The 12893-nt window shown below is 38.3% G+C and overlaps 1 protein-coding gene across 22 annotated transcripts in view; it reads left to right on the top strand.

Annotated features, from left to right (window-relative positions):
• CLASP2 (cytoplasmic linker associated protein 2) overlaps nt 1-12893 on the top strand; it is a 152798-nt gene that overhangs the window by 18383 nt on the left and 121522 nt on the right. For 21 of the 22 annotated variants that reach the window (XM_075056125.1, XM_075056089.1, XM_075056061.1 and 18 more), the window contains 3 exons: nt 8472-8575; nt 12029-12120; nt 12454-12529. In XM_075056125.1, the coding sequence (XP_074912226.1) occupies nt 8472-8575; nt 12029-12120; nt 12454-12529 (272 nt within the window). Of the gene's footprint in view, nt 1-7429; nt 7493-8471; nt 8576-12028; nt 12121-12453; nt 12530-12893 lie in introns of those variants that run through there. The other variant, XM_075056134.1, reaches the window with a different exon arrangement.

Below are 12893 nucleotides of genomic sequence, written 5' to 3'. Positions count from 1 at the left end.
TGCACACTCTCTGCAGCTGGCATCAGTGTTCTGGGAACTTGGACATGCAAATTTGGAATCTCTTTTTTAGTACTTCGAGTGAAGATGCTTGAAAATACTTTGCAAGCAGTAAATATCAGGGTGTGTGTTAGTTCATAAGACTATGTGGTTATATTCTGGAAGAAATGAAGCAAATTAAGGAGTGTTGCAGTGTTACATCTTTCAGTATTTAAAACTACTGCTTGTTCTGTGATTAAAAGAGATTACTTAAGAGTGCGTGATTACCCTGTCACAATCTCTTTTCCCAGGTGATGGCATTAATTATTAAAATATTATCTATCAGAAATAAAAGAGAATATTAGAATTATGGGAAAATGTGACTGGATGAGAGTTTCTGGGAAAAGTCTCTACTCATACTTGCAGTTTCATTTTCTAAAATGAGTGAATGTTAGTTTGTCCTCTTGTTACTGTCAAAGGAAAAGAAAAAGTATAATAAAGGTATATGGAATCTGTTTCAGTTTTAATGTGATGTTACATCATGATATATTTTTCTGCATATCTTGAAGTGTCCATTAGTCTATGATAGAATTATATTATCATTCACTTTGACATACAACCTTACAAGATGTTGCAAAATATATTTTAGTTATCTGCAAATTAAAGGAAAGATACTTGACACTTAAAGACCAAACACAGATACACACGTTACATGTGTAACTATATTCAGACTTATACATATTTTACACACAAACCCCCCATATGTAAATGTGTGTATGTGTGTAATAGTAGTTTCAAATTCTTCTTACTGTAAAAAGAAACCAGTGGGCAAAAATAACTTTGAAAGATAGTTGTAGTGCCATATACTAAGATGTGAAACCAATTTGAAGTGTTTAAATTCTTTCCCAGGTGGCTTTTAGAAGTAATGGGAGAACCTATAAATTAGACTTTTCAGACTAATTTAAATGCTCCTTCAAATTTATTGTCATAATTAAGCATGCAAGTTTGTTGCCTGATTTGTTTTAAAGCAGTTGTAAGGACTTGCAATGTGCATTAATTTTTTGAGTGAATTTGGATTAAAAGCATTTGGTACAAGAATTTGGGCATATTTGTTTGAGTAAGATTGCATTTAGATAAGTGACACCCAAGTTCTTAATTTTTGCTTTTTCTCCTGCTTAATGATTGAAATTTTTTGATGGAAAAGGCTTAAATGTGCGGTTTAATCAAGATGTGACTCTTCAATAAGTGGTTTTAATGATGTATGGAGAAGTGCTTTCCTCAACACCATGAAAACCAACAACTGTTTTAGCATGAGCTACCATGCATATATAGCATGTAGAAAAATATTGGATCGTCAGGTTTCAGGGACTGACTGATTTTTGTTCTTATTTTTCATTTTTATTAATTTCATTTAAATGTGGAGAGTAATGGCGCAATCTACTGTAGGATTCCAGGTTACAAATGCTTGCAGAACACCTAAACACAAAACCTGGAATAATTTAGGTTTGCAGGGACCTTCGCGATCATCTGGCCTATGTCTTTGTGTAAAGTATGACCAGCCTCAGATGTTAGAGAATACTTTGAAATTAAATCAAATAATTCAAGAAATTGAATTGCTTAGATGATGTAAAGCAAGCTTTTCTATTTATGTGAGACAAGTCTTTTCTTAAAGATACCTTGTGGCATCTAAATGCAAGTCAGGTGTTTTGTCTGATATTGCCTCTGGAAGAGCTGTGTTGGGTATGTTTTGTAGGATTTTCTTAAACAATAAAATGCTGACTATTTCAGACTTGTTTTTAGAAAAGGCTTTTAGAGGCGACTCCCTTATTTGTATTTTTGCTGCAGAATAGATGTTCTGAATTGCTTTTACATTTACAAATTTAACAAAAAGATGAACTTCCTGCAATGTCTCAGAAATCCTTAAATTTTCTTTGGTTCCCTCTATTGTTAATGATCATAGCTAATGGTCATAGCTGATTGAAGCTGTGACTTTTTTCATCTTGATGACAGATTCCCTAAAGCGTTCGTAAAAATAAAAAAAATGGAAAATCTGTGCAGCCTTTTAAAGTTTCTTATGTCCTGGCTGGCTAGCACTGCAATTTATTAGTACTGGGAATGAATTTGACCTGAAGTGGTCCATGCTTGTGTGATAGGCTGTGATTTAGAGTATCATCTGCTTGCTGTCTGTGGACACTTCACTGTATGACACCTAGAAATGCAGTGCCATTAAATAAAGAGCAGAGAAATCCTAGTGTTCCTTGGTTTTGGTTTGGTTCTAATTAATACTAGTTCTGTCAAAACCTAGCCTAGAGCTAAAAAATTTCAGAAGATGACATGAATGTTTGTTCTTTACGTTATTGTTTGCTTGCTGGTCTAATACACCTCTTGAAACTCTGTGGACTTGAAGGCTCTCTTCTCATCTTCCTGAGACTGAGAGCCTGATAGATTCATAGATGTATCATATTAAAAAAAAAAAAAAAGTGGGTTGTTTTTTTCCCCGTCCACTACTGGTGATGAAGAGTATCTCTCATTAATCCCATTAATGCTTTTCTTGGTTGGCTCCTGGAGAGACCCAAGGAAGCATATTAATGTCTGAGATGGCTTTTGATTAAACTTACTGCGGACTGGACTTTATCTTGAGGAGGGCAGCAGAGCCCAGAGGCCCTCTCTGAGAGCCTGGTAATGATTCTTTGCTTAGAAGCAGCCCTTGGCCATGTGTGTCTGTCAGACCGGCCGTGTTGCTGGCCCCATGGAAGCCTCTGTGGGATTCCCTTCTCTCCTGTGCATCTTACCCAGAGGAACAGAGACTGTTCTAATTGCAGAGGCAGCTGTTTAATACCGTTGCCTGAGCTGGCAAGGTTTCTGAGAAAACTGGGAAGATACTGCTGCCTAGGTTTAATCTGTTTCTGTCCTCAAAGCCTTTTCTTTTAATGTGTAAGTCAAGAAGTTAGACTTTTTAGGACTGGAATTTTTGCCAATACTGATGTTGCTTCCTTGGTAAAGATTCTTATTTACTTAATGCTTTGTTGTAAGTCTTCGCAGTAGAGCAGACGTGGACTATCTGATGTTGGTTCACAGAAATGGGTAGGCATGAGAGGGCATACATAAAATGGGCACTTACAAAGGGCACATATATGTGGTCAAGAGAGAAGGAATAGAGGGAGTTGTGAGCGATAATACAAACTGAAAAGCTCCGTATTTGTGTCATAACAGAAGGAACTCTTGTTAAAGTTTAACAAAAGGAAATTGTTTGTGCTACCTATGGCATTCTTTGCTGCAGAGGGTCATGCAGTTAAGCGGCTCAGGATTTTGAAAAATACATTGGGTGTCATTCTAGGCACTGACTTCTGTGATTTACTTATTTTCAGTCCTGGTAGAGGAAATAAGTATTTAATCTCTCAAGGCTGTACTCTGACTTTCCAGGCTGGTTTTGGCCTTAACTCTCTCATCTACTGTCCAATTAGTGGTGATAAAATCATTATGTGAACTTGTATAAATGAAAATTTATTTACATTTACTGAGCCAAGAGAAGGAAGAGAAGCAATGGAAAAGAAACCAGTGGGATAATAAGCTGTGTTAGGGATATAATAGAAAGGTAACTATTATGCAATTAGAAAGGAAGAAGGCATAAATAGCAGCTCAGATGTAAGCAGCAGGTCAGTTTGAGGTAGATCTGGTAAAATTAATATGTGCTATAGAATATTTTTACTAAGACTTTTACATTTTCTTCAGTAATCAAAACCTGTAAAATAACAATGTAGAAATCTTAACAGGAAAAACTCAGGAGTGGCTGGTAGTGATAGGAAACTTTAACAACATGCCAAAATGTGGTGAAAAGGAAAATTGAATGGGATATAGTGCTTCTAGGCTCTGCAAAAAATAACCAGCAACTGCAAAGGGAATCAGTGTCTCCTAAATTTCATGTAGTGTTTCTCTGCATATCAGCAGAAATAAAAGCAAGTAAGTTGTCATATGTTATTAGGTTTTCCAAAATCCCTTTGAAATAATTAAAGAAACTAGGCAACAGAACAAGTAAGACGGATAAGGTTAATATAAACCAGTAGCAATGTGTGAATCCATAGTGAATGTGACAAATTACATACTTCACTGGGTAACTTGTTAGGAGACTACTGCTTTGAATACTGCCTTCTTATATGGTCATAATTCTCCTTCCTCACCTTTCTTTTAACTCCAATGTCTATTTGAGATTGTTTAGTTTGTAGGCTGGTTCCAGAAATAACCAAATGCATATATTTGCACTGTAGCATAAAGAAGGTTGCTAATTTGACAATGCTGATGAGAAAGCACATAAAACTTAAAGGAAAAGTATCAGCCAAAATGATTGTTCAGTTGTATTTGGAGTGAAGTTTGGTGGGAAAAAAAGCAGTGTTCTTAGTGACGTATTTTCTGGTCATCCATTCTTTGGGATGTAGTAGTACTCTAAGGTAGAGACTTGATTTTTGGTAAAGGTAAATACTTTGGTAAATACTTAGTATTGCAAGTATGATTTGAGCTGTTCCTGGCAGGGATAGAAACCTGCCTAAAGCTGGCCAAGGTAAAAATCTTTTTATAAAATCTTAGTGCACAAACACCCCGTAGATACTTCCTAAGGTGCCAAAACCTCTTGTTCCTGTTTGCTCAGTTCCAGCATACCTCTTAGCTCATGCTTTTGAGTACGTCCTCAATTCACCTTGTAAATAAACAAATACTGGTACAAGGGGTGGTATGGGCTGTGAAGGGGGAAACAGTGCTTGGCATAGTGAGTAGGCAAAGCTGCTGCTTTCTAGTGCCAGCGCTGGCTTATCCTGATGTAGAGGAAAAGCCTGTGTTGTACAGTCCTCTCTGGCGCTCAGCTGTAATCACTGCTTTGGGCTTGGGTGAGGTTTCTTATGAGAACTCAAAGTTTCTTGTGCTCTGTGATTTTGGCTGGGCAGGACTAGAGGGTTGCAAGGAGAGGCCAGGAGGCTTGGACTAGGGAAAAGAGAAGGGTCATCAGCAACGCAGGATGGACCCGAGTGGCTCAAATGTCAGAAGTTTTAGGTAGGGAGTTGTGTTTCCCACTCGTTCGTAGAAAGGACAGCTAACACAATTCAGCTGTTTTCCACTACATCTCTCCCTAGACATGTCTAACATTTGGAGAAAAAGAGATGAAGGTGTTAGGAATTCAAATTGAAGTATGTTTGGTAGAGATCCCCTTCTAGTTGAGCATTCTGAAACTTCATCAATAGGCAACCTACTTCAAATAATTTCCTATTGGAGCTTATTCTGTCAGAAAAGATGAACTACCAAACTGAAAACCAGCTGGTAGTTGCCAGCATTTGACAGCCTAATTTCATTTGTCTTAAGCAAACAGAATATATCATGTCTTATATGGGGTCTTAGAGAAACTTGAGATTTAGGGGGGGGGAAAGTCAAGCCTGCAGACATTTGGGCCCTTTAACAGTTCCCACAGCAGGCTGTCCCTCTGTCAGAGCTCTGTGAGTGACAGAGGCTGGCATGTTCAGTAGCTAAGCGTACTGAAATCTGCAGGCTGTGTCATAGCTCAATTTAACTCAGTGACCTCATCTCTGTTCAGCGGCTTCTAGTAGCTGTTCTCTGTGCTTGCCTTAGTGATTTGAGCAAAGCCCTGGTATCTGCAGCTCTGTCAACTGACTCAGTGTGCTAATTAGTCACAAAGGAGCCGTGTTCCCGCAGGACTGGCACTCGCTGTGTTTCCCTCCACTGGAACAGCTTCTCAGGGGCTGTATTTGTTAACCTCATGGTAAAGCTAGAGTTGCCTTCAGCTGCCCAATGGTCACCAGTAATGTCTGGTTACTGACTGGTAAAAGGTCAGTTTCGAAATGCTGAAAATAGTCATGAAAAGTACTGTTGGGAGGAAAAATGTAATTAGTAAGTATATGAGTGATTGGAAATTTATGGGAGGGCTCAGCTGTGTACTCCCAAAAATCACTTCTTGAGTTCTGGGTGTTTCTTCTGTGTTTACAAAATGGAAAAATAATCCCCAAACCAAACTACCAAACAAAAATGTCCCTCAAAAAACCAAAACAAAAACCCAGCACCCCACACCAACAGAAGAACAACAAAAATCCCAACCCAAACAAAAAAAAACCCGCAACCCTTCTCTTCAAACTGTAAAATGAAAGTAGCTGTAATAAGTTAGAGGAGAAAGGGAAGAAAAGATAGATGAAAAAAGCAAAAGTATGATAATGGGAGCTAAAGATGTCAGTGGACTATCCAGAGCCAGTAGAATTAAATATTCAGATTAGGACAATTAGAAAGTGTTCAGATACAGCAGGAGGAGAAATTCAAACTTCAGCAGTGTATTTGTCCAGTAATAATCATGGTACAGAAATAGCTCCTGTTTTTAATGTAGGAACAGAGGACTGAGGAGGCCTCCTGGGTTACTGATTCTGTTCCCTTTCTTTTGCTGGCAACTCTATTGTTTAGTTACTACTATAAAATCATTAAGTACTGCTAAAACTCTTCCAGATCTCCCTTTCAAAAAATAGGGTGATATGGTTATTTCTTCTGTAGGTAAAATAGGAAAATTAATTTTATAGCAGTTAACAGCTGAGAGAGGTCAGGCAGAAACTGTAAAGTACTCTCAGGTGTTCAGAGATGTAACACCAAATGCAGCAAAAGGTGATTTTAGCTGTTACTGTATCTTTTTTTGTTGGAATATGAGCAAGACTCAAGGTAAATATTATGCTAGTTTTAGAAGTTTGGAATAAATGGCATGCTGTCCTGGCTTAACCCCAACCAGCAACTAAGCATCACGCAGCTGCTCACTCACTGCCCCCCCCCCCCCAGTGGAATGGGGGAGAGAATTGGAAAAAAAAAATTAAAACTTGTGGGTTGAGATAAGAACAGCTTAATAGAACAGAAAGGAAGAAACTAATAATGATAGTAATAACAATAATGAAATGACAATAATAACAAAAGAACTGGAATATACAAAACAAGTGATGCACAATGCAATTGCTCACCACTCACCAACCAATGCCCAGTTAGTTCCTGAGCAGGGAACCCTCCCTGCCCAACTCCCCCTCAGTTTATATACTGGCCATGATGTCACATGGTATGGAATACCCCTTTGGCCAGTTTGGGTCAGCTACCCTGGCTGTGTCCCCTTCCAGTTTCTTGTGCCCCTCCAGCCTTCTTGCTGGCTCGGCATGAGAAGCTGAGAAGTCCTTGACTTAGTCTAAACATTCCGTAGCAACAACTGAAAACATCAGTGTGTTATCAACATTCTTCTCATACTGAACCCAAAACATAGCACTATACCAGGAACTAGGAAGACAATGAACTCTATCCCAGCTGAAACCAGCACATACGCTAATTGCAAACGTAGCCCCAGCTTAACTAGAGTGCAGGAGCAGAAGAATGGGCTGGGTGGGTATTGTGGTCTGTCTTGAATAAGTTCCACCTAGATTATGTGACTGATACTTGCAGCTCTTAGAAGACTGTGGATCAGATGAGACACAAAAGCTGATGCAGAAGGTTGAGCTGTTGACAGGTAAATGTTACTGTTGGCATGTGATGCTGCTTTTTCTAGGTAGTGTTCCCTGTGCTTATACTAACTTTAAAAGCACTGTCCTGCGGGAGATGACATTTCCACCAATCCAGTTGTAGTTCCTGAGAGAAGGTGACATGCTTGATGTTGTCACCCCTTGTTTTGAAGAACTGGTACCAAAAGCACTGGGGGGAAGAATCTCACAAAGCTGTATGTGTAGGGCCCAGATGCAGGGCTGGGAACCAGTATAGCAGGATGTCTTGCACAATGCTGACCTAAGTGTTCATTCAGGTAACTTTCCTAAATATTGTAACATTAATTTGTTTATCAGTTGTAATTATAAACTACTCTCTGGATAAGCAAGTGAAAAGAATTGGCAAATCCTTTCATTCTGAGCGAGTTCTGATTTTTAGGGTGTGAAATCATCAGCTATGGTGCAATTTTAGTTAAATATTATTTGAGGATGCTTGTTTTAAAATAGTAACTTTTACCAATACTTTCACTGAAGTAAGGCTGAGTTTCCAGAAGATACACTGTGTGAATAGGAGGATTTAAAACTTTTAGATTTTTCATAATTAAGCAGCAAAATCCCACTGATATTTTAAAATAGTCTTTTTTTTCCTATGCCAGTTCTTCTGCAGTCACCAGGCCTAGCATTATTTTTCAGAAAAGCCAGACATTCAGAAGCTACTGGCATACTTTTTGAAGATTAAATTGAAGTAATTCACACAGCTGTTAAGATGGGAAGCTTGTTTTCTTTTTAGCCTGTTGGAAGAGACTGTTTTCTTCAATTTCAGTCAAATGCATTTGTTGTTAATCTTGTAACATACTCAGAAATATATTTGAGACTTTCAAATATTTTGACCAACTTAAAATCAGCTTTTATTATTGAATGAGATGTATCATAATGTGTTTCAGGAAATATCCTTAAGTATTAGAAAATCTTTATTCTTTTTTTTTCTTTTTTTCCCCCCTCCTGTAGTTCTCCTGCCTTTGATAGATCGTATGGGAGATGCCAAAGACCAAGTTCGAGAGCAAGCACAGAATCTTATATTGAAATTGATGGACGAAGCAGCACCACCCATGGTATGTTTACTTAATGTAGATTCACATGTAGGCCTCCAGTGAGCTTATGACTTATGCATGAGCTTGACTTTGAATATGTCACAATGTTATGGGTGACTGTTAATGGTGTAAATGTTAAAGATATTCTTAATGGGTTGACACTGATGCGTTGTGCAGCTAAAGATGACAATCTGGCACAGTGCAATTCTGCAGTTTTTGCATATTTTTTGCGTAGCTAAATTCTGAGTAGATGTTCTCATGTCATGTGGAAGGACTTTCTTAATTAAAGCATGTTTGAAGCATCCTCCTGGGTTTGAGTTGCATAATGGGGATAAATAAGTTTGTTTAGCTCTGAATTTATTTTAAAATTAGCTTTGTACTTGAACATGTAGGAGTAGTCCTGCATCCTAACTTAGAAAATCTGCCTTTCTAGATGTATGACAAACATGCTACGTGAACCTTGGACAAACTGAGATGGGGATAAGTTGCCTTCTGACTTGTTGTCTTAGGTTGAAGTTTGAGTTCAGCAAACCTTTTTACAGTTCTTAGCATTACGTGGCCTCCAAGTGCTAAGTCTTACATTTCTACTCTGTGAGTCTGAAAAATGTACGATTGTTTAACAGGATTATATTGTTTGAGTAATGATGTTATTTGCAATTCTGGGGACCCTGGTTGCCAGTAGGAACTTATCATTCGAGTTTTGAATTTCTGAAGGAAATTTGTTTGAGTTCTAAGTGCAGAAGTTAATAAGGAATGTCTTATTTTTTGTGAATGAAAATGAGGTTCTTCTGCATGTGAATTCCTGGCTTTGTTTATTCATAGATACAGGTCTGAATGTTTGTGCGCAAGGAATAAGATTTTGCAGACTTGATCTGCAGCGAGAAAATTGTTCTCAATTGCTTTGTTTGCCTGATAGGAAAAATGGGTAGAATGTTAGGCAACTATATAAACATATTTATCTCCCTTCCAACATGAGGCATTTTCTCATATGATTTGGTCACAGACCTGACTGGGCATCAAAGTCTAGTAGTGTCATCCACAAAGGCATGCCTTTACCTCTTCACGAGATCTAGTTTCGATTGTGTTCATTGACAAAGAGACATTGCAGCATTTTTTTCATGCTTAAGGGCAGGTAGTTCATGAGTGACATCAACCTATGCCCAAGATGAAGTACCTGGCATGCAGACCTGAAATTTCACCTACTTCTACAGTAATGTCATTTGGTTAAGTACACAGCAGAGCATCTTGGAAACACCTTCATTTGAACAACTGCTGATAAAGAATGTGGTGATAGTTGCTTTGTGCTAGGCACATCATGAAAGAGTTTTAGATTACTGGTCCATCTTTCAGTTTCTGAAGTTGTTAGGCTGTACACTGAGGTGGTGGAAGTTTCCACCCCGTTTGAAGCTTACGGGCAGTGTCAGAAAGAATACAAGGTTCATGGGGTCCAAGGAACAGCGTATGCAAGTAAGAGAAGGTATGGCTCTTCTGGTAACTCCCCTAGGGTGGGAGAAACCTGGCTTCAGTTGTCTGCTCTCGGGACAGTTTATGTATTGTTAAAAATTTGGATGAAAAGCATCAATCATTCTCACAGCAGGGACCAAAACAGAGAAGTGTTTCCTGTGCCTCCAACACTGAAATACAGAATTTTAGGCTCTCTTTGCCACAGAGAAACATCCTTGTGGAAGAGCTGGGTGGAATAATTTTTTGGGGATAAGTCCAGTAAGTTTCTTTCCAATCAACTCATCTTGTCTGTTCTAGTGTGTTGTTGAATAATACTAAATTTGTCCTGTTGTCAGTTCTCTTTTCTTGTTTTAGATGTGTTTGGGTTTTTTGTTTGGTTTGTGTTTTTTTTAATGAGCAAGAACTAGATGTAGCTGGGTATGGGCAGGAAAGCATAAAAATAAGAATATAGGTGGTATAAATGCATGAATGGGACAAAGGGAGTTTGATGCCAACTGTTGCTAGCAAGTCATGAGTTGAAATTTCTAAGCAGCCGTTTGAATTCCTCTGTTTAGAAGAATTCAGTTCTTCAAGTGGGGTTAATTTGGTGAAAGACTAAATTTCTCTTCAGTCTGTTTTGCTTGTTTCAGTACTCTACACTTTCCTCTCTACCTGTATTTTTTTACATCTAGCAAGGAGATTTCCTTTTTCCCATGTTTGTCCCTGGACAGTGGGTTAATTGGAAGGATGTTTTCCTCCGTAAAATCCTGTTCTTTGTTGTTAAGATGTGCAGTTTTGGCAAGCCATATCCTGCTTGTCGAAGGTTTGTTTTCTCTAAATGTAATGAAGTATAAAACACGCAAACAAACAAGAAACCACAGATGGGGCAAAATGATGAAGCAGGGCTCTAATTGGAAAATTTTACATCTGCTATGAAGTGTGCTACATCATTAGTAAAGAGAATGCAGCATTCCTTGCTCTTACACTGTCTCTTTTTGTTGATCAATAGCTGTTTGTGAGGGTCTTTTTCAGAAAGCCAAATACGGTTGCAGTAATGTGTATCCAATGCATATTTAGCAGATCTGTATGGAATCATGATAACGTTGCAATCGCACCACTTCGGGGGTAGGAATGAGGGTGGTGGCCAGGCTGCAAAATGTGCAATTGCCCATGTGCAGCCATCACTAGGCAACGCTCCCCGCGGATGCTGGCTGAGGAGGTAATGGCAGCCCTGCAGCTGGGGCAGTCGCAGTTCCAGGCTGTGCATCTGCTCCGAAACACCCCTGAGAATCCCCAGTCTCGTAAGCGTCATCTTTCTGCTTTTTACACCGTAACACACAGCTAGAGAACGACAAGGAGATGGACAGGTAAAAAGGTGAACTGAGGAGGGAAAGGCTGAAGGCAGGTGGTGGAAAATGAGCGCGCAAGAAGGTAAATGAGGGTTTAGCGAGCCAGAGGGTCGTACTACAGGAAGCGGCACCAGCACAAAAGGAGAAATGAAAGCAGAAAAAAAATGGAAGCAAAGTAATTAGAATGAATGGGCAAGAAGTAATTGAGAAATGAAGAAATAAATTTAAAGCAAAAGTAGGGGAGAAGTGGACAGCAGGAGTATGGGTAGGATGAGCTAAAATGGATGAGAGGAAATTTTGGCAGGGAAACAGAATATGAAGCAAAAAGAATATAGCAACTTCTGCTTGAGTCAGTAGTTTGTAATGTTAATGGTTGTTTTGTGTGTGTTAACTGTAACAATTCTGTATGCTTTTAAGAGCTGTTTCTCAAATAGTAAAAATACTCAGCTAGATTTCTGAAGGATGTTTTTTAGAAATTGTTTTTGGCATAGGAATACTCTGTGTTGTGTTCCATACCGTGCATTTTATAACTTAATTTTACCTGAGAAGTGCCTTTACTTTTCCAGCGGACCTGTCTTCTGTTATTTTTTTGCAACTGTTCTGAATGTAATTATAAAATATGGATGGAATTACATTATATTGTGCTCCCGGTAATCAAAGACAATTGTTTCTGTTTTTATAGTACATTTGGGAACGCCTTGCTGTTGGTTTTAAACACAAGAATTACCGATCACGAGAAGGAGTGTGTTTGTGTCTTATTGCTACCTTAAACATGTAAGCTTTTTGTTTCTATGGAGATGTAATGGTTCTGTCCTTCCGAATGTCATTTTTCTCTGAAACTAATGGTTTAGGAAGTCTGATTCAGTTAAACTAAAAAACGGGAAAAATCAAACAACTTGTGAGCTTACTGAAAGAAAGACTAAAGGCATAGTATTTTTGTCTTATTTAAAAGTAGACAAAGGACTAGTAAGAGAGAGATGGAGCTTGATTGATATAAGTTTGTATTTTATGAATGCTAAGCTAAAAGTTCACTTCTGCACCAAGTATTTTTTGTTTTTTTTTTCTGTAAAAAATAGATTTAACTTAATTTTTTATTTTTCTTTTTAGTTATGGTGCACAACCATTAATCCTCAGCAAGCTGGTACCACATTTGTGTACAGCATTTGGTGACTCGAATAGTCAGGTAAGGATTTCATTACTTACTGGTGCTTCAACAACCATACTGTCACAGAGGAATGAAAGCAAAATAAATGTAGGCATTAAAGAAAAGCCGATAGGCTTGCTTGTATATAACAGATTGTTATTTTCTACCATGAGAAACAATAAACCCATTTTAGTCTGAATCAGCACATCGATTGGAATATGAAAGTAGAGTTGCAAAGGCAGTAGTGTTGCGATATGCTGGCCCCTTTAGTTTTGTCTTTAGAGATTGAAACTAGTAATTACTGAAAGTAGTTGTTTTTTACAGAGCATGTTGAAAGAAAAAGAAAAATCTATTGACAGGAAGAATTGCCTCCAGAAGGAGCCCCTACATGAGACCTGTAATA

This window comes from Buteo buteo, chromosome 2 (genome assembly GCF_964188355.1).
Source record: "Buteo buteo chromosome 2, bButBut1.hap1.1, whole genome shotgun sequence".
Classification (NCBI taxonomy): Eukaryota; Metazoa; Chordata; class Aves; order Accipitriformes; family Accipitridae; genus Buteo; species Buteo buteo.
This window is presented reverse-complemented; position numbering and strand designations above follow the sequence as displayed.